The sequence below is a fragment of the Notechis scutatus genome, chromosome Z (genome assembly GCF_049901735.1).
Source record: "Notechis scutatus isolate UNSWTSFEM ecotype Mainland chromosome Z, rNotScu1.2, whole genome shotgun sequence".
Lineage (NCBI taxonomy): Eukaryota > Metazoa > Chordata > Lepidosauria > Squamata > Elapidae > Notechis > Notechis scutatus.
In genome coordinates, this window is record NC_142025.1 from 114,535,293 (window position 1) to 114,556,870 (window position 21,578).

General features: G+C 35.9%; 1 protein-coding gene across 1 annotated transcript; it reads left to right on the top strand.

The window, feature by feature from the left end:
- Positions 1–251: 251 nt before the first annotated feature.
- LOC148129140 (vomeronasal type-2 receptor 26-like) lies at positions 252–15,737 on the top strand. Its single transcript, XM_087947376.1, has 5 exons — positions 252–340; positions 1,072–1,363; positions 12,541–12,768; positions 13,477–13,603; positions 14,839–15,737. The coding sequence occupies exons 1-5, from the start codon at positions 252–254 to the stop codon at positions 15,735–15,737; spliced, it is 1,635 nt and encodes a 544-aa protein (XP_087803502.1).
- Positions 15,738–21,578: the final 5,841 nt, after the last annotated feature.

Genomic DNA, 21,578 nt, shown 5'->3' on the forward strand with positions numbered 1-21,578 from the left:
ACAATCAATGTATCTTGAACCCCAAGGGATTGACAGAAGGATAATAATGGCCGTGGGTCAGAGTCATTGCAATGAGTTTCCTGCCTCTATTTTCCTCTTCAAAAATATATATTCATTTTATTCAAGACATGAATTTGCACTCTCATGGATCTTCAAATACCCAATGGTGGATTTTCTGATTAGTTGCATTCTCAGGTATAAACCTTTAATTAGTCACTATTGGAATAATACAACCTTTATTGTAGGATAGCATGAAAGGAGGAGACATTTTCAAGAGTGAAAATGTTGTTCCTCCTGATGTTCTTGATGAAGAAAATAGTGACTCTGAGCTGCCCAGCAAGTGATGCTTTCCTTGTTCCACATGAGTGGTACCAGCCTGGGGACCTCATCATTGGTGGAATAGTGTCCCACACATATTACAACCTTTATGAAATTATTTTTAAGGAACATCCATATATAACATCTTATGATGTATCAAAGTAAGGATTCTTTTTTCTTTTTCTAATCTTAATAAGGTTCTCAAAAATTGCTTATGAGATTAAAAGGTTCTCATTATAAATGTAGGTTTTATATCTAATCTAAGTTTATCTTTCGAATGCTTTTAGTTACGGGAGAATAAACCTTTTCCCTTTAATTTATGGTAAGGAGTTTGTCATACAATGTATGAAACTTTGGTGCAAAATATCTTGTGAAGAACATTTAGAAAGATTAAGGTAATTTTTTTTAAAAAAAATTGTATTATCACTCTGAAGAAAACACATATACAATAAATGGCTATTACATCCTGGAATTGTTCATAATCTATATTTTGGGGGGAAAGTTAGAAACTAAATGGAGTTTCATGAAAAAAGTGTTATTTTTATTTCTTGTAGCAGATATTTGTTACAAATCATGTAAATAATGTAGAAAAGCACATTGAACTGTTTAAAAATTCTTCCATATTTTAAAAAACCTATTACTTTCCTACCTTCATCAGAGGAAGAAATGTTTGTTATTTCATATAGAAATGATGCCAATGCATGAGAATTTGCCAACATCCTTTTTCAACTGGTGTATTTAAATCATTTTCAGTGTAATAATCAAATTTTACCAGCACATCCTTGCCTTGGCCTTTGCTGTGAAGAAGATCAATGAGGACTCCCAGATCTTACCTAACATCACTCTGGGATTCCACATCTATGACAGCTACTATGATTCAAGGATGACCTATCGCACTACTCTGGACCTACTTTTTAAATCCCAAGAATTTGTACCTAACTACAAATGTGATCACCAGAAGACTCTCATGTCTATCATTGGGGGACTGGATTTTGTCACATCATCTTATATAGCTGAAATTATAGGATTCTTCAAGATTCCACAAGTAAGTTCTGAAGGGGTTGAGCAGAAAATTCTTAATCTTATGGTTGTTACGGAATAATTAATGGGCATCAAAAATTATGCTTAGTTTCTGTCGAAGTGTTCTGCATAGCTTAAGATCCACTACTTGGCCTTACTTTCTGAAATGACAATGCCAGTTACAGGAAGTGAGTATCCATACCAGAGGGAAGATTTGAATGGCTTCTATTGAAACAATTAATCTAGTACATGTGTTTAAAATATGTTCATGCAATGGGAACATTCTCAGAATAAAAGAGTTGGAAGGGACCTTGGAGGTCTTCTAGTCCAAGAAATGTATTACTATATTCTTAAAAGAATTCTAGAGGAAAAATGTTCCTTGGATGTATTTTATATGAAAACAAGATAGGAAAATTAAATTTAATCTAAAGACTCAATAGAATACTATTGTATATTCTTTTAGCTGACATATGGCTCATTAGCCCAAGAGGAATTTCAGACCAGAAAGCTCTCATCACTTTATTTCCTGGTCCCCAAAGAGGACCATCAGTACATTGGGATTATCCAACTGCTTCATCATTTCAGGTGGACGTGGATTGGGATATTTTCTGTTGATAATAATAATGGAGAAAATTTCCTACAGAAAATGCAGCCCTTACTTTTACAGAATGGAATCTGTTTGGAGTTTATAGAAAGGCTTCCTCAACAAATCCACTTGGAAAGATTCGCAAAATATTATCAAATAATCTCCATTATTTCCATTAATTTGATGAATAGCAAAGCCATCGTGTTTCTTGTTTATGGAAATGTCTGGACAATTATATGGCTAAGATTTGTTACATTTCTGGTAGACCCTGAAAGCAAGGAAACTGCATTATTAAGAAAGGTGTGGATCATGACTGCGCAGATTGATTTTGTACTATCAGGCATTCAAATCAATTCAGATCTGAAGATGTTCCATGGAGCTATTTTCTTCACTGTTCATTCAACAGCACTTGCAGGTTTCAAGGAATTTCTTCAGACCATAAATCCTCTTTCAGACTTCAGAGATGGCTTTCGGCAGAATGTTTGGGAACAGTCATTTGATTGTTCATTTCCAAAAGCTGAATTGCAAAAAATGCAGAGTAGGCAGTGCACCGGGGAGATGAAGTTGGAGGATCTTCCTGCACCTATATTTGAAATGGAAATGACTGGCCAAAGCTACAGTGTCTACAATGCTGTTCATGCTGTGGCTCATGCTTTGCAGGCTTTACACATGTCAGGGTTCAATAGGATGAAAACTAGGATGGATAAAAAAACTGATCTTCCAAATCTGCAGGCTTGGCAGGTATTCCCTTGAGCAGTTTGATGTAGAATTATGTTTTGAACCCATTCTGGAAAGTCTTAATATTTTCTGCATGTAGAATCCACTTATGTATGAGAAAAATATAGAAATACGGAAGAATTTCTTGACAGAACAATGAATTAAAGCAAAAACTTGCCTTCAGAAATCCTGTATGCTACATAACTGGAGATTTTTATGAAGTGATGGGAGAGTCATTTGTCTAAATTGTTGTAGGGTCTTCTTTTTGAACAGGCTGGTGTACTATAAGACCTCCCATGTCCCTTCCAACTCAATTATGTTGTGTTGCATAAAACAGATATAGAAAAACTGGTCTGTGTTGTAATTTTGTCATTCAGGTATTCTGCCATTCTGATCATCCAGAAACTTCTATAAAATAATGGTTTAGGTGCAGGTAGGAGATGATACAATGATCTATCTGCATAGAGATGAGTGGTTGAACAACTAGCTTTGTGGTGCAACCAGAACAATCTGGAACTGAACATACTTGAAACCATAGAAATGGTGGTAGACTTTAGGAGATACCCTCTCATATTACTATCTCTTACAATACTAGACAACACAGTATCAATTTCTAGGTTTGTCCAATTTCGAGTTTCTAACGTATCTCAAGACACCTAACTTCAAAAATGTCATCAAAAAAAGCACAACAAAGAATGTTCTTTCTGTGCCAATTCAGAAAGCTCAAACTTCCCAAGGAGATGCTGATATATTTCTACAGAGAAATTATTGAGTCTGTCATCTGTACCTCTGTAACTGTCTGGTTTGGTTCTGCAACCCAACAAGACAGACACAGACTTCAGAGGATAACTAGGACTGCAGAAAAAACAATTATTTATTTTATTTTATTTGGTTTGTCAAATGCTTACAAGATAATAGGTATAAGTAAAAACATAGTTATGAATACATGGATACATATAAGAAAAATAAAAAAAACAATAGGACAGGGACGGTAGGCACATTGGTACGCTTATGCACGCCCCTTACAGACCTCTTAGGAAAGGGCTGAGGTCAATAGTAGAAATTCTAAGGTTAAAGTTTTGGGGGTTTGGGGAAGAAACCACAGAGTCAGGTAGAGTATTCCAGACATTGACCACTCTGTTGCTGAAGTCATATTTCCTGCAATCAAGTTTTGTGTGATTAACCTTGAATTTGTATCTATTGTTTGCTTTTGTATTGTTAGGTTGAAGCTGAAGTATTCATTGTCAGGTAGGATATTGCAAAGTATGATTTTAATACTATATTTAGATCAGACCGAAGGTGGCATAGTTCTAGATTTTCTAGGTCTAGAATTTCAAGTCTTGTGGCATAAGGTATTCTGCAATGATTAGAGGAGTAGAGAACTCTTCTTGTGAAATATTTCTGGACTTTTCTCAACTGTGTTAATATCAGATACGTAATGTGGGTTCCAGACTGATGAGCTGTATTAAAGAATTGGTGTAGCAAATGTTTTGTATGCTCTAGTTAGTAGTGCAATATTACCAGAGAAAAAGCTACGTAAGATTAAGTTAACAACTGTTAATGCCTTTTTGGCTATGTAGTTACAGTGGGCTTGTTAGGGATAACATTGGTTACCTAACTTAGTTTGGGTAAAATAATACATATAAACTATGTTAGTGAGTTTAAGTGTATATATCACTTTAAACTGTAAACCAAGTATTTTGGGTGCGGTTGAAAAATCACCATAAGAGGGAGCAAGAGAGCTCACTGTTTGCCGGCTTTTACTGGAATGCTGACAATGATGGATTGATGGTGATAACTGCGTGTTTGCTGAGAGAAGAAAAGGGGTTTGATTTTTCTTCATATCTCTGACTGCAAAAGAGATATATCACTGGACTGATTGATTGTAAGTTTAATGACCTCTTTTTCGACACTGGACTTTGCAAACTGAATAACCCCCGGACTGACTGAACTTAGTGTATGACATATGGACCGTTTGACTATGCTATAACTCTTGCTGGAATAAAAACTATTTAACTTGCACAGTGTATCTGTCTTACTGAGTGTAAGCTACTACAACGTTTTTGTCTCACATATCTGCCTTTCTGCTAGACTGCCGTTGCACGTTCTGCTAGGGTGTATATCCCTAACACTGGTTATGGGCCCAGATGCACAGTCAGACTAACCAGGATATAACAGGCTTGTGAGTGAGAGTTTGTGTAGTTACACAATACTGTAAATAGACCGCTGTGTTTTATTAATTATAGTTTAATATCCAGATAAAGATGGCACAAGTCAATTTACAAGGTTTGTCTCTAATATCCAAACTGGATGGAACAAACTATGTTTCATGGTCTATGAAATGCAGCCTACTTCTACGAAGAGAAGGTTTGTGGAGTATAATACAAAACCCACCAGAAGTAGATGCATGGGATCTGGAGGATGAGGATGATGCCCAGAAAATACAAGAATATCAATTGAAGAATGATCAAGCTCTCTGTATAATAGGACTGACACTATCTGACTTGTCCATATTCATGGAGAAGAAACAGCTGTGAAATGTTGGGAGAATTTAAAGAAGATTTATGTTCGAGACAGCATAGGAGCACATATAAATCTTACACAGAAGCTGTTTAGAACACATCTTCAAAAGAATGGAGACATGCTAAATCATATAAACTGTATGAAGAGAATTTTTCAGGAACTGCATGAAAAAGAACTTATCTTCACTGAACTACATCAAGTTTATTTAATTTTGTCTTCTTTGGATGAGAGCTACAATGACTACGTAACTTCGCTTGAAGTTCTGCCAAAAGATAATCTTACATTAACTGACATTACTGGCAAATTAATTGAAGAAGCCAGGAGAAGGCTTGAAAGGGATCAACTCAGAAGGGAACAACCACAATGTGAAGAAGAAAAAATATCTTCGTCAGCGTATACAATTAGAAAATGTTTTAATTGTGGAGGAAAAGGACATTTGGCTAGATTCTGCAAGAAAGGAAAAAGCCAAAAAGCCAGCCAGAATGCTAAAAAGCATAAAAAGGATAAAGAATGCATAGAGTTAGCCATGTATAGCAACGAAACTGTGAATAATAATTTATGGGTGGTAGGTAGTGGAGCATTGCACTGCATAACGAAAGATAAGAAAAGATTTGTTAAGATGTCCATGAGTTCACAGCAGATATCGTTAGCTAATGGCTGGAAATTGAAAGCTAAAGGTCAAGGTATAGCATATTGTTCTTGCATAAAAGAAAATGTAAAAATGTTATTTGTACCACAGCTTAAGTTTAATTTGCTTTCGGTTAGAGTTTTGGTTAAACTAGGTTATGTAATTACCTTTAGGGGAGACAATTGCATAATTGAAAAAGAAGGTAAAAAAGTAACTGCAACTTTAAAAGGTGAATTGTATGTGTTAAATGATAATTTAGAGGTGGCTAACACAGTTTATAATAATGTTAAACCTCATGATGAGTGCATACATTTGTTACACAGACGTTTAGGGCATATAAATTTTAAAATGCTTAAACAAACGGTAGAACTATCTAAGGGTATAAAACTGAAACCTTGCAGTAAGTATTTGCATTGCAATTCTTGTAGTCAAGAGAAAAGCAAGGTAATGCCAGCAAATAGAGTTAATGGATTTAAAACAAAGAAGCCTCTAGAGGTAGTATTTGCTGATATTATAGGTCCTAAAAAACCAAGCGTGGGAAGTGCTCGTTACATACTAAGTATAATGGACCATTATTCCAGATATGGTTTCTGTTATCTAATGAAAAGCAAGACGGAAACATATAAAAATTTCTTTAATTGGCTTAAATTCGCAGAAAGAAAAACTAAAAGGAAATTAGTAACTCTTATAACTGATAATGGTACGGAATTTATAAACAATAAATTCCAAAATAAACTGAAGATGGCAGGTGTTGAACATAAAAAGTCTGCACCATATAGGCCACAACATAATGCCTTTATTGAGAGACGAGGCCAAACATTACAAGCAATGGCTCGTACTATGCTGTCAGATTCAGGATTACCTGAAAATTTGTGGGGAGAAGCAATAATGTGTGGTAATCATATATTGAATAATGTTGTTAACTCAACAACTGGTGAATTACCATTCACACGGTGGCATGACAGAAAACCTGACCTGAGCTACATGCACACATTTGGAGCACCAGCATGGGTGCATATTCCTACACAACTGAGAAAAAAAGGGCAACATAGGGCTAAAAGGTTATTCTTTGTAGGTTATGAATCTAATCACAAATCATACAGATTCTGGGAAAAAGGTACATCTAGAGTTTACTGTAGTGCTAGTGCACAATTCCTAGAACATGTAGGATGGGAAAAACTGGAGCAAGATTCAAATAAGGAAGTAATTATAGAACCCTACAAAAGACAAACAGAAAAAATCAGTAATAAGAAGAGTACAATTAAAGAGGAAGTTCAAGAAGAGCATATAGGACCAGAACAGGAAGAAGAACCAGAACAGGAAGAAATACCAGAACAGGAAGAAATAGATAATCAGGAACAGGTAGAACATGAAAGTCCACCTGTAAGCCCTGTAATACCTAGACGTTCTACACGTGTAACCAGACCACCTGATAGGTATCAAGCAAGTGTAGTTTGCCAAGTTAGTAAAGTTCCAACTAGTGTTGAAGAACTTAGGATGTATCCTGCAATGGATCAGGAGAATTGGCAAAAGGCAATGGAAAAGGAACTAAATTCATTAAAGGAAATGAAAGTTTATGAAAATGCCAAATTACCTCCAGATGAAAAGTCCATTGGCTGCAAATGGATATTTAAGTTAAAAACTGGTAAAAATGGGACTGTTACCCATAAGGCTAGGTTGGTAGCTCAAGGATTTAATCAAACCATATGATTATGATGAAGTATTTGCACCAAATTTAAAGGCAACAACCTTGAGAGCAGCTTTAGTGTGGGCAGCTAAGAAAAACTATATCATAAATCATTTAGATGTAGAAACTGCCTATCTGCATGCACCATTGCAGCACACTATATATTTAAGAAAACCAGTAGGTATTAAAGATGATAAAAATAATAATGACTGTTGGAAACTGAAAAAGAGTCTCTATGGATTGAAACAATCTGGTTATGAATGGAACCAATATATTGTAAAGGAATTAAACAATATAGGGTTTAAAGCAGGTTTAGCTGATCCATGTTTATTCAAGAGAGAGAAAAATGGCATAGTATCATTATTATTGTTGTTTACAGATGATATTGCTTTAATAACGAAGACTAATAATGAAGCTACTGAGATAATATCATTATTAAGTAAGAGGATAAAATTAAAGTATTTAGGAGAAATAAGACAGTATTTAGGATTGGCAATAAACAAAACCAATAGTAGCTTTAAGATATCACAAGAAGATAAAATATACCAATTGCTAAAAATGTATAAAATGGAACTTTGTAAACCAGCAAAAACTCCAATGAGTCAGGAATTTTGTCGTACTGATGCTCAAAGTTCAAAATTCGATAAGACTATTTATCAGTCATTAATAGGTAGTTTATCATATATAAGTAATTGGTCAAGGCCAGATATTGCTTATGGCATTAATCAATTGGCAAGATATAATGTTGAACCCAATGAACGTCACTGGCAAGCGCTAAAGCGTATATTAAGGTATCTTAAAAGGACAATGCACTATGCATTGTATTTAGAGCCAAAAGATTATTTGATTTTAAGTGCATATGCTGATGCAAGTTTTGCAACAGATATAAAAACTAGGAAATCAACTTCAGGCATGGCTATACTATTAGGTAAAACACTGATTGGTTGGAGGTCAATTAGACAGCAACATATAAGTATGTCCACAATGGAAGCAGAATTTTCATGTTTATCATTATTATGTAGTGATTTAATTCTGTATAAACAGTTGTTGTTAGATATGGGAGTAACTGTTAAAGATGCCATTGTAGTGTATGAGGACAATCAAGCAGCCATATGGTTGGCTACAGATATTGCTGTAAAGACTAGATCTAAGCATACTGACCTTAGATATTTGAATGTTAGACAATATGTGAAAAATGGTCTGATAAGATTGGTCTATTGCACGACTAAAGAAAATTTTGCAGATGGATTTACAAAAGCCCAAGGTGCAGTAAAGCACAAGGATAGTTGTGAAAACTATGGGTTGAAATTGTATATATATATATATATATATATATATATAATATTACCCAAAAGGGGAGAACGTTAGGGATAACATTGGTTACCTAACTTAGTTTGGGTAAAATAATATATATAAACTATGTTAGTGAGTTTAAGTGTATGTATCACTTTAAACTGTAAACCAAGTATTTTGGGTGCGGTTGAAAAATCACCATAAGAGGGAGCAAGAGAGCTCACTGTTTGCCGGCTTTTACTGGAATGCTGACAATGATGGATTGATGGTGATAACTGCGTGTTTGCTGCGAGAAGAAAAGGGGTTTGATTTTTCTTCATATCTCTGACTGCAAAAGAGATATATCACTGGACTGATTGATTGTAAGCTTAATGACCTCTTTTTCGACACTGGACTTTGCAAACTGAATAACCCCCGGACTGACTGAACTTAGTGTATGACATATGGACCGTTTGACTATGCTATAACTCTTGCTGGAATAAAAACTATTTAACTTGCACAGTGTATCTGTCTTACTAAGTGTAAGCTACTACAACGTAGTACAACGTAGATGATCCAAACTCTGTCAAGGACCTTGGAATACTCACCTCTAATGATCTAAGTGCTAGAGCACACTGCAACTACATAGCCAAAAAGGCATTAAGAGTTGTTAACCTAATCCTACGTAGCTTTTTCTCTGGTAATATCACACTACTAACCAGAGCATACAAAACATTTGCTAGACCAATACTCGAATACAGTTCATCAGTCTGGAATCCACACTACGTATCTGATATTAGCACAATTGAGAAAGTCCAGAAATATTTCACAAGAAGAGTTCTCCACTCCTCTACTCGCTGTAGAATACCTTATGCCACCAGACTTGAAATTCTAGAACTAGAAAACCTTGAATTACGCCGTCTTCGGTCTGACTTAAGCATGGTATACAAAATCATACATTGCAATGTCCTACCTGTCAATGAATACTTCAGCTTCAACCATAACAACACAAGAGCACACAATAGATACAAACTCAAAGTAAACCGCACCAAACTTGATTGCAGGAAATACGACTTCAGCAATAGAGTGGTCAATGTCTGGAATACTCTACCCGACTCTGTAGTTTCTTCCCCAAACCCCAAAAACTTTAACCTTAGACTGTCTACTATTGACCTCACCTCTTTCCTAAGAGGTCTGTAGGGGGCGTGCATAAGCGCACCAACGTGCCTACGGTCCCTGTCCTATTGTTTCTCCTATTCTTTTATTTTTCTTATATGTAACCATTTCATGTATTCACAACTATGTATACATTTATACTTATTATCTTGTAAACAATTGGCAAATCAAATAAATAAATAAATAAATAAATAAACGTTTTTGTCTCACATATCTGCCTGTCTGCTAGACTGTCGTTGCACGTTCTGCTAGGGTGTATATCCCTAACAGGGCTCTAGCACTGAGATCATTAGAGATGACTACTCCAAGATCCTTGACAGAGTTTGGATCATCAACAAGGTCTTGACTATTCAGCCTGTATTTTATTTTCTGATTATTATTATTTTGCCAATATGTAGGACAGAGCATTTATTTGTTAAGATTTGAAGTTGCCATATGTTTGACCATTCTGATACATAGTAAAAGTCTTTTTGAAGGGTAGCAGTATTGTCTGTGATGTTGAATAGCTTTACATCATCAGTGAAGAGAACACAGTTGCTGTTGACATGATCACAGAGGTCATTTATGTAGAGTATGAAAAAAGTTGGTCCTAGAACACTGCCTTGGGGGACACCACTGTTGACAGGTACAGAGTTTGATAGGACCCTCCCAATTTTGACCATTTCCTGTCTGTTTGACAGGAATGCTTCTATCTAGTTATGCAGGTGTCCAGAGATACCATAAGATTTTAATTTTAGTAGTAGTTTGTTGTATACCACTGAATCAAAGGCTTTACAGAAGTCTATGTACATTGCATCTATTGCTTTGCCCTGATAGAGTTGTGTAATCCATATGTTTTAGCAGTGTAAGAGTTGCAGATTGCAGAATAGATTTTCCCTGAAACCAAATTGTTTATTAGAGAGTAGGTTGTTTGTCTCTAAGTGGAGGATAATGGATTGGTTAATAATTGATTCCATGACTTTACAGGTGATGCAGCATAAAGAGATTGGTCTGTAATTTTCAACTAGACTGGGGTCTCCCTTTTTGAAGATGGGGTTGACCATGGCTTGTGACCATAGTTTTGGAAAGGAGCTGGTCCTGAAAGTTTTTTTTGAAGATTATGCTTCGGCTATGGCAGTGGATAGCTTTTTTAAGAAGTATGCACATATTCCATCTGGTCGAATAGATAGAGATGGTTTTAGATTGCGTAGTGCTTTTTCAACATTGTCTACTGTAAAATCAATATGTATTAGATCATTGTAGTTGTCTGTGGTTCGACTAGGAAATACTGGGCATGATCCATTGCTGTTTACAAATACTGAGCCAAATAATGTCTTAAAGTGGTTGATTTTAATGTGTCATCGTTGCAGTCTTTACCATTAGGTCCTTTCAGGGGTGGGATGGACCTTGAGTCTTTTAGTTTGTTGTTTACAAAATTGAGGAAAGCGTGGGTGGAATTGATGCATAGAAGGTTTTCCTCTTCTTTATTACTACCCACCTGCCTTCAATCGAGGACCTGTATACTGAACGAGTCAAAAAGAGGGCTGTGAAAATATCTACAGAACCCTCACACCTTGGACATAAACTGTTTCAACACCTACCCTCAAAACAATGCTATACAGCACTGTACACAGAACAACTAGACACAACTAGTTTTTTCCCGAATGCCATCACTTTGCTAAACAAATAATTTATTCAACACTGTCCAACTATTTACTAAGTCTGCATACTGCTACTATTAATCTTCTCATCATTCCTATTACCTATCCCCTCCCACTTGTGTCTGCATGACTGTAACTTTGTTGCTTGTATCCTTAAGATTTATATTGACTGTTTCCTAGTATGATTTAATTGCTTATTTGTACCCTATGACTATCATTAAGTGCTGTACCTTATGATTCTTGACAAATGTATATTTTCTTTTTATGTACACTGAGTGTATATGCACCAAGACAAATTCCTTGTGTGTCTAAACTCAGGTGGCCAATGAAGAATTCATTCATTTAATAAATCATTGCACAATAATAGTTAGCTAAAATGATAATTTACATTATTTTTCTTTGTCTTATCCAAAAAAATAATCAATTCTCCAAGAAATTTGTGTGGCTCATGATGTCTTCATGGGTGACAAGCTGAGCTTTCTGTCCCTAGATTTAGACTAATGAAGTGGTGGTCCTTCTTAGATGTAGCATGCATAGTTTGAAACCACTCTATGTTTACAATAATCTCTGCTTCTCATTTATCTATCAAGGAATGTTTAAATCTCAGATTCTAAAATCAGGCTAAAAGAAATTAATCAGACTCTCAAATAGCTTTGTACCAATGAGGAAAGATTAGATATGATCTTTCTTGAATTAGTTGTTTAAGTAGTGAACATAAAACAAAATTGGATGACCTTACATGAGTCCAAAAGCTTATTTTCATTGTGCTTCAGTTCATTCCTATCTTTCCTTAATATAATATCAAATAAATAATGGAATGGACATGAACATTTCCATTCAATATTGATTATCAAATTTCTAAGCATACATGTTTAATAATAGTTATTGGAATATGAAAAATGAAACTTGAACATGTTCTCTTCTCTGTTATATTGCTTTCAATTGCCTCTCTCTTCTTTTCCCTTTCAATTAGCTCCATTCATTTCTTCAAGGGATTTCTTTTAACAATTCAGCTGGGGAGAGAATGTTCCTGAATGAGAAAGGAGAAGCAACAGGTGGATTCGACATCACCAACTTGAACACTTTTCCAAACAGATCCTTTGAGAGAATTAGAGTTGGAAAGTTGGATCTACAGACTCCAAAAGGGAAGGAATTATGGATTGATGACAATGTGATTGTCTGGAATCCAGATTTTAACCAGGTAACAAACTAATTAATTGTCCATGCCTTAATCCACTGTGATCCCATATCTAACCTAGTTAGATTATTAATTTATAACAAGAGTAAGATGTAATATCAATGGAATAAGTAATGATAAATTGAAAAATGTAAGGAAATGTAAAATATGTCTTGATGTTGAAAACAATGTATATAGTTTATTTTATGTTGTTAAACTTTGGAAAATTAATAAAATATTTTAAAAAAGGAAAAGAAGTGTATCTTAGTGAACCTAACCTTTCCCCACAAGTTACAGGTAGACAAGTAAGGTTGTAGGTGGGACACTCCTTACAGCCACTAAAGAAGCAAGGGAGCATGCAGATGGGGAAATTAAGACACCCCTCGAAAAGACTGCCTATCCGTTTTTTCAGGGGTCTAAAAAAAATAAGGCTCAGCCTTATTTTATGAGAAACACGATGCAATACAAAAACCATTTTTGCATATTTGGTTTGTATTTCTATTTTAAATCACAGGAGAGATTGTCACCAAGTGTGACAATCCAAGTGTTATTATTTTCTCACCCTGTCCTTCAAACACACAGTTTTGTACATCATTCTAATTTCTACTTTTCAAGAAATTCCTACATTTTTTCTATCCTTTGGCAAATAAAAAAATATCCCCCCTTAAATGCTAAAAAATGCAAACTCTGTTAAATATCTTAAGTTTCAAAACTTTCTATGCTTATCACCAGATTCCTCCACTTTCGCGCTGCAATGACCCTTGTTTCCCTGGATTCTGTAAGAAAAGAATTGAGGGGAATCAGTTCTGCTGCTATGACTGCGTTCCATGCCCAGAAGGCAAGATTTCCATTCAAAATGGTAGGGTTAGGAATTCTACCATTTTTCATTAGACTTAAGCAAACTTTAATAAACTACTTGGATGCGTAAACTTAATAATGTGATTTTCAATAAAATGGAATAGCAAGAAAGGAGAATATTTGGAGTTCAAGTTTGAAATGAGGAGTCATTGGTGCTCTCAGAGCTTGCTTCTTTTCTTGCAAATGTTTCATTACCCTAACTAGGTAACATCATCAGTGCTAGTAAAGAGTGCTGTTCGCTGGTAGTTGTGTGAGTATCCAGTGAAAAGACTTTATTTATACGAGCCCAAAAGAATTGCATCAACCCAGAAGAGCAAAAAAAGGAAATAGAGCATATATACAACACATTCCAACAAGATATACACACACACAACTTTATCAAAATGTCCCTGATAACTCAACCATCTATAATACAATCAACACAAACCCTAAAAATAATTACAATGCCATACATAAAGAATGTCTCAAAAGCTACCAACAAACTCTACAATAGCATGGAATCAGTAAGGCACAGAATCCAACTGCAACCCTTCAAAACATCCTAAGCAAATTAAAGGACCCATCAGTCCTAGAAGAAAAAACAGTAGTCACCTACATCATAAATGTAAGGATTGCAACAACCACTATGTAGGATGAACAGGCAGAAAATTGGCAGAATGCATCCCTTAACATTAACTAGCAATCAGAAGACATGATGAAAACTCTTCTATTTCACAACATATAGACAGACTTAACCATAGTTTCAATTGAGAAAATGTGATCATGCTATACCAAGCCAAGTTCAATTTCTAAAAGCTTGGCATTCTGACAAATTGATCACTAGTAGACACATAGACATGAACAACATTTATATACTGTGCAAAAGAGACAATCAACCAGCCCAAAAAAAGAGCAAAAAGACTCTAACAGCTCTCCACCGGTAATTAGCAACCAGATTAGCATAGATTAACTCCAAGGTTAATCAAACCAACAATCAAGTAAACAACACCCCAGTCAAAAGCTGCCAAAGAGCCATCCATCAAGAGCCCAATCTCTAAGACTTACCCCACCCACAAAGATAGGCAAGACACCGGACTATAAACTGAGAGCATACAGCACTCCTTACTAGAACAGATGAAATTAACTAGCTAGGGTAATAAAATGTCTGCAAGGCAACAAGCAAGCTGAGAGAACACCAAGCACCCCTCAATAATATGGAATGCCCAGATGAACAAATATCCTTGTTTTTCTTTCAAGATATGGAAGATTGTTTTGAATGTTCAGAAGATCATTATCCAAATAAAGAAAAGAAAGGATGTATCCTGAAACTGCTGGTTTTTCTAACTTTTGAAGAAACCGTAGGAATTGGTTTAACCTCAGCAGCACTTGGTTTTTTCTTCTTGACATCATGGGTACTTGCAACATTTATTAAATACAGGAATACTCCCATTGTCAAAGCCAACAACCGCTCCATTACCTACACCCTCCTTGTCTCTCTTATGCTCTGTTTTCTTTCCTCTTTACTCTTTCTGAGTCAGCCTGGCAAAGTGACTTGTCTTCTCCGACAATCGATGTTTGGCATCACTTTCTCAGTGGCCATTTCTAGTGTACTGGCCAAAACCATCACTGTGGTTGTTGCCTTCATGGCCACTAAACCAGGATCTCAAATGAGGAGATGGGTGGGGAATAGATTGGCTGTCTCTACTATTCTTTCCTGCTCTTTCTTCCAAGTGTTCCTTTGTATTTTTTGGTTGTTGACATCTCCCCCATTCCCTGAATTGGACATGTATTCAGAGCTCCATGAAATTATTTTACAGTGCAATGAGGGTTCAGCTTTCTTCTTCTACTGTGTCTTGGGCTACATGGGTATCTTGGTCATTGCCAGCTTTATTATAGCTTTCCTTGCCCGTAAATTACCAGACAGATTTAATGAAGCCAAGTTCATCACCTTCAGCATGTTGGCCTTTTGTAGTGTGTGGATCTCCTTCTTTCCTGCCTATCTGAGCACAAAAGGAAAAGCCATGGTAGCTCTGGAGGTCTTCTCCATCTTGGTTTCCAGTGCTGCTTTACTGGGATGCATATTCTTGCCTAAATGCTACATCATTGTTTTTAGGCCTGACCTCAACCACAGGGAGCAAATTACAAAGAGAAATTAGTACCCAGTGTGGTCTTTCTGTTTCAGCAGAAGGGTTGAAAAAAGAAAGACTGCTTTCTATAGGAAACTTATATAAATCTTATATAAGTTTATCTCTACCCATACATCTATTTCTGGAGCAATCTGTTATCATATATGAATAATATGGGAAATGTAGTGAAATGAAAATAAATGCATTTTTCTTTCTGTCTCATGCTTTATTCCGAGTGTATGGTGACCCATGATCATAACAAACAGTAATTTGAATCAGTTTACAATACGAAGCCTGGCATTTTAAAAGAAAATCTGCTGAAATTCAGCTCAAATCAGAAAAATGTGTATACCTCTCTCTGATTACAAACTATATCAAGAGGGAAACATCGGGAAGGGTTAAAAAAAGAACTTGTACTCCTTGAACAAAGAGGTGAGAGGTGGCCCAACTGAGTGTTGGCCCAATTGAGAGGTGACCCAGTGGAGAGGCAGCCCAGTGGCCCAGACTGACATGTCAGTTGAGCCAGTGTGGTAGAAACAGAGGCAACTGAGCAGTAGTGACAGTAGACCAGCAACTGTGTGCAGCATGACAGACCTTGAGCAGCAGCAGTGCAGAGCTATGTGGTGGAGGAGTGAAGCACCCTGAGCAGCACTAAGAGCAACACAGTGGACAAGCAAAGGCTGAGAGCAGTGGAGAGGGCTAACTGATCAGCGGCACCCACTGCAGCAGCTGATAGCAGCATGGTGGACCAGCAAAGAAGAGTGCCCTCATCAGCACCTCTTATCTAAAAACCATGTCAATGAACAGTCAACCAAAGGGCAAGAAAGCAGGAAAATATGGATAAGTACAAAACACTTCTGAACATGAAGAAAAAGGATAAACTTTCAAGTTCAGGTAGTATATGGCTAAGAGCAATATACTCTAGAAAATAGCCTGAGACTTCAAATAAAAAAAATACCTATTAATTCATAAAGGGTCAAAAAGTCCAGTAATTTTTTAGATTTTTTAAAATTCCTGAATTCCCTTTCTTAAGAAAAATACTTTTCATTTTTAAATTTCTTCTTTCAATTTTTAACTTCCTCATACTAATTTTAATCTTTTTTCAACTATTAAATAGCAGTTTTAATTTAATATTCTTTTTTTCATTTTTTTCAATTTTAAAATTCTTTTTTTTAGTTTTTTTTTTAAATTTCATTTTTAAAAAATTTAAAATTTCTTTTTTATATAAAGATTTATAAAACAGTTTGCTTATTTTAAAAGTAAAAAAATATTTAACAAAAGAAAAAAGAGACACTTAAAATAGGGAAGATAGTAATGAATTTTTCAAGACAGAGAACAAAAGGTCAAGAACTCAAAAGCTACTGTAAGATGACAGTTCGGGACACAAAAAATATTGACAATTTTAGGATTTTCTGTTTTTTTTTAGCAAACAAAGAAAATGTGGAAATAGAGACTGAAACTCTAGTGATTTGCAAAGTGTAGCATATGTTTCAGCATGTATTCACAGAAGGCCAGAACTATGTATGTATCAAATGTAAACTACTTGAATTACTAGAAGAAAAAGTAAAGGCAACTCTAGCCACTCTGAAACTCAATGAACAAATTGAGAAATCCCAACCTAAACAAGGAGACTACCCCAAAATAATGCACAATAGGGAGCAAAAATCTTCTTAAAAAAGATGACCCATATATGACTATAAAGAAGATAACCGGTACACCAAAATTGAACACATTAGGGAAAAACAGCTTCCATTAAAAAAAACAAAAAACAGTTTACGTACATATCTAAAGAGCAAAACCAATGGAAACATATCACTCTTAGAAGAAAAAAACCAACCAACCAAGAGTAAAGCCCCTACTATCTACCTTAGCCCATTCCAATAAAGGAATTTAACACGGATTACTACCTTTTCTTCTCCTACACATGGGGTCCAATGACACAACCATGAATCTCAAGATTATAACAAGAGATTACAAACAGCTAGGGAAGAATGTTAAAGAATTTGGAGTACAAGTGGTATTTTCATCTATAATTCCAACAAAAGGCCAGCATCCAATGAGAGAGCAATGGATTTTAAAAATGAACCACTGGCTTAAAACTAGTGTTGTCTCAGAACTTTGGCTTCATAGACCATGGTCTGCATTGCTGAGATGAAGGGCTACTGAAAAGGGATGGATTGCACCTCACAATAACTGGAAACAATACAGAAAATTCAGAAAATGTTTGGCTCATCTTATCCAAAGGGCTTTAAACTAAAATTGAGATGGGAGTGGGGCAATCTTCATGACATATAGAATGTAATTTGAAGCAAAAACTACCCTGGCTGGGAGACAAACTCTGCAACAAGTGGAAGCTTGAACAGATTCAAACATCTTAGCTAACCACTTTGTCATTCAAGAGGTAGATTAGAGAACTAGAGGAAAAACCATACTGAATCTAATTTTTACTAATAGAGAAAGAAGTGATAGAGGGAGTTGAAGTTGCTGGAACCTTGGGTGAGAGTGACACCACCAGACTAGACTTCAATATAGTGCAAATACAAGCAATAGTATACAATCCAATCAGTATCTTAAACTTTAAAAGAGCTGATTTGAACAAGCTCAGAGAAAGCCTAGGCAAAATTTTCATGGATAAATAATCTAAAGAAGAAAACAACTCAAGAAGCATTGGAAACATTGAAAAATATGATCATAAAAGCCTAGTCCTACACAATACAACTAAAAAGAAAAATATGAAAAACAGCATCATTGCATAAAGATCTATCTGAAAAACTGAAAGACAAAAAGGATAAGTACAAAAAATGGAAAGAGAGACACATATGGCAGAATATCAGCAGATAGCCCAAATCTGCAAAGATGAAGTCAAGAAAGCAAAAGCTCAGGATGAACAAAGATTTGCAACAAAAGTCAAAGGTAATAAACCAGTCCACTAAAAAGAGAAGATGGCAAGGAAGTTGCAGGCAATAGAGACAAAGTAGAGCTGCTTAACTCATTATTTGCATCAGTCTTCACTCAAAAAAAAGCTATAGCCCAACATGGTGGAACATGGTTAATGGTGGAAATAATTGATAATAACTTAAAGATACTTTTAGTCAGAAAATATGCTCCCAATGATAAGCAAGAAGAATTTTATAGAAAACTACACATGGGCAATTAGAGAGCAAGAATAAAAATATATTATAAAATATGGGATTTATTTTATCAATGGTTAAAAAAGAAAATAGAAAAATGAAATATAGTATAATATAGATATAATATAATAGTAAAGATGATATATTGTTATGATATGTTATATTTGATTTTTGTGAAATTAATGATATTATTGTAAAAGCTGAGATTTGCTCAAAAAGATGATATGAATTTACAATCAAAGTTTAACAATGGTTTGATAGTAATATAATGATATGAATAGTTGATCTACACAATACAAATCTTAATTTAAATTTAGGAGGGAAAGATTATTAATATTGTGCACAAGAGATATGTACCAACTGACACACTGTATAATGGAAAAAATGATTTTATTTGATGTTAAATGTTTGTGTTTGTCTATGTTTATTATTTTATTTTTATTTATTTATGTTGTCAAACAATTATTAGACAACAGGTATAAGTATAAACATGTTAATAAACACATGAAATGGATACAAACAAGAAAAAAGAGACAATAGGATAGGGATGGTAGGCATGTTGGTGCACTTATGCACTGTGGTGGACTCCCATGGAAAGGATGAGACACAAGCGAGTGAACTCGGGATGGGAGTCTAGAGCAATTTCTAGTGCTCCCTTTTTATTGAGAATTTTACACATAGTAAGCATTCACATTGTGGATTACAATAATTAAACATAATACACAGAATTATTTACAATTGTCTGAGCTGCTTGATTGTTTCTGGTGTTTACTTTTAATTTCCTTGTTTTATCTAGGTGACCTTTAGGCAGACATGTATGTATAAGGTCTTAGATTAATCATTACTCAATACTGGAGTCAGAGTTATTCCCACATCTCCCCTATTTTAGTTTTTTGATGATCGCGGATGCCTCGGTAGCTTTTCGCCATCTGCAACAACAGCTCTCCTTCCGTAGGCTTCACCCGACACATTCCTAAAAGTCCAGGGAGACATTGGATACAACAGCATACACAAAGAGAAAGTATAAAAAGCAACATCACTCCAACAATTAAATGACGAATCCATGAACCATCCGGCAACCAGGACCAAAGTGCAGACCACACATCCAGTCCCTCGTCCTCCGATTGTAATGGATTCTCATTCAGGGTTTGTTCCATATGCTGTATAGTAGCTGTAATGTTTGGAGAATAATCAGAGATATACATGCAACAATGCATATGAATCACAGAGCAAACTCCCCCTTGCGCTGCCAAAATAGTGTCCACCGTATATCTGGTTTGCAGGACAAAGTCAAGGATTTTTCCTTGCTCTTCTTCAAGCAGCTTTAGAGTTTTAATGATTTCTTTAAACATAGTAATTGTCCAATTGTTTAAACGATGTAAATCTCTATAGTTCATCATGACTCCTAAAGGAGGAATAACTCCCCTCGATATCTGTGTCCAGTAGTCATGAGTCAAAACAGAGTTTACTTCCGTTGCGGAACACGCATTGCAGATATGAGCAGTCCCCAAAGATTTTTGAATGAAATGAGATGGGATTACTTTCCCAAAGGTGCAGACTCCTTTCCATCGTGCTGGCATGCGATCATAGGCCATCCGTCCACACAGCAACCATAGATTTGCTCCCAGGAGATGACCAACTGTATTTGGTTCAGCATAGATTAATTGTGCAAAGGATTCCATTAACATAGCCAAATAAGTGGATGGTGGTGCGTATTTCCCATTCGCACATTTGGGCAACTGGTTTTGTCTCGTGGTGGGACAACATGTGGCAGGAATATATGGACACCTATTTTCATTGATCAAAGATGTGATATCAAATTTGGAAATGTTATGTACAAAGTAAGTGAGATTTTTAGTTTTCATGTCACCCGAATAAACCCAACTTCCATTGCTAATAACAATTGTTTTGTTGCAAAAGGGATATGTCCCCAAGTAAGTCATATTCTCTACTGTCTCATTGTGGGTCCAACAGATACCCGCCACCTCTTGGATTCGGCTTCCAAGGTGTAAGGTATTTATGTTACTTGTAGTCCAACTGTTAGACCACATCCCTGAACAACCATAGCATTGTCCCTTATACCAGTCACCTTCGGCCAGAGGTACTGCAACCATTGGAAGCCCTGATGTTTTGTGAGTTGGCATGTGCATACATATCCAACAATCAGTTTTATTATGAAGGTTTGCTAGCTTCCCCATGTCCTGGATCAATCTGTTTCTTTTCCATTCCCCCAAATCCATCCCCTTGCCCCTTTGGCTGATGATAAGGACGCACACAGCGAGCAGGAAGCCAAACAACTGTCCCCTCATCTTCAACAGCAGCGTATCCTCTGCCCCAAGTTATCAGCGGGACAGGTCCTCTCCACGTTGGATCTGGTAGTCTCCTATACCGAACTTTCGGTCTTGGCGTACCTGCAGAAGGAGGAAGCAAAATGCCTATTGGCTGCCGTAGCAGCGGAGATCCTGTCATGTTTAAAAAATTTAAAGTATATAATGTAATATTAAGAATGTTTTGTATGTAAGGCAAGCCATATCCATCCACTTTCCCCGTTTTTGTTTTTGTGTGAAGGAGTGCTTTTTTGAGCGTCTGATGAGCTCGTTCCACAATGGCCTGAGCAGTGGAATTGTAAGGAATGCCAAATTTATGTATAATTGACCATCGATGACAAAATTCCACAAAGGCGGTGCTAATGTAAGCAGGGCCATTATTGGTTTTGATCTCCATAGGTGGCCCCACATGT

Coding starts and splice junctions, on each gene's coding strand:
- LOC148129140 (XM_087947376.1), top strand. CDS start 252: ATGAAAGGAGGAGACATTTTCAAGAGTGAAAATGTTGTTCCTCCTGAT. Junction 341..1,071: donor GACTCTGAGCTGCCCAGCAA/GTGATGCTTTCC, acceptor AATCATTTTCAG/TGTAATAATCAAATTTTACC. Junction 12,769..13,476: donor GGAATCCAGATTTTAACCAG/GTAACAAACTAA, acceptor GCTTATCACCAG/ATTCCTCCACTTTCGCGCTG.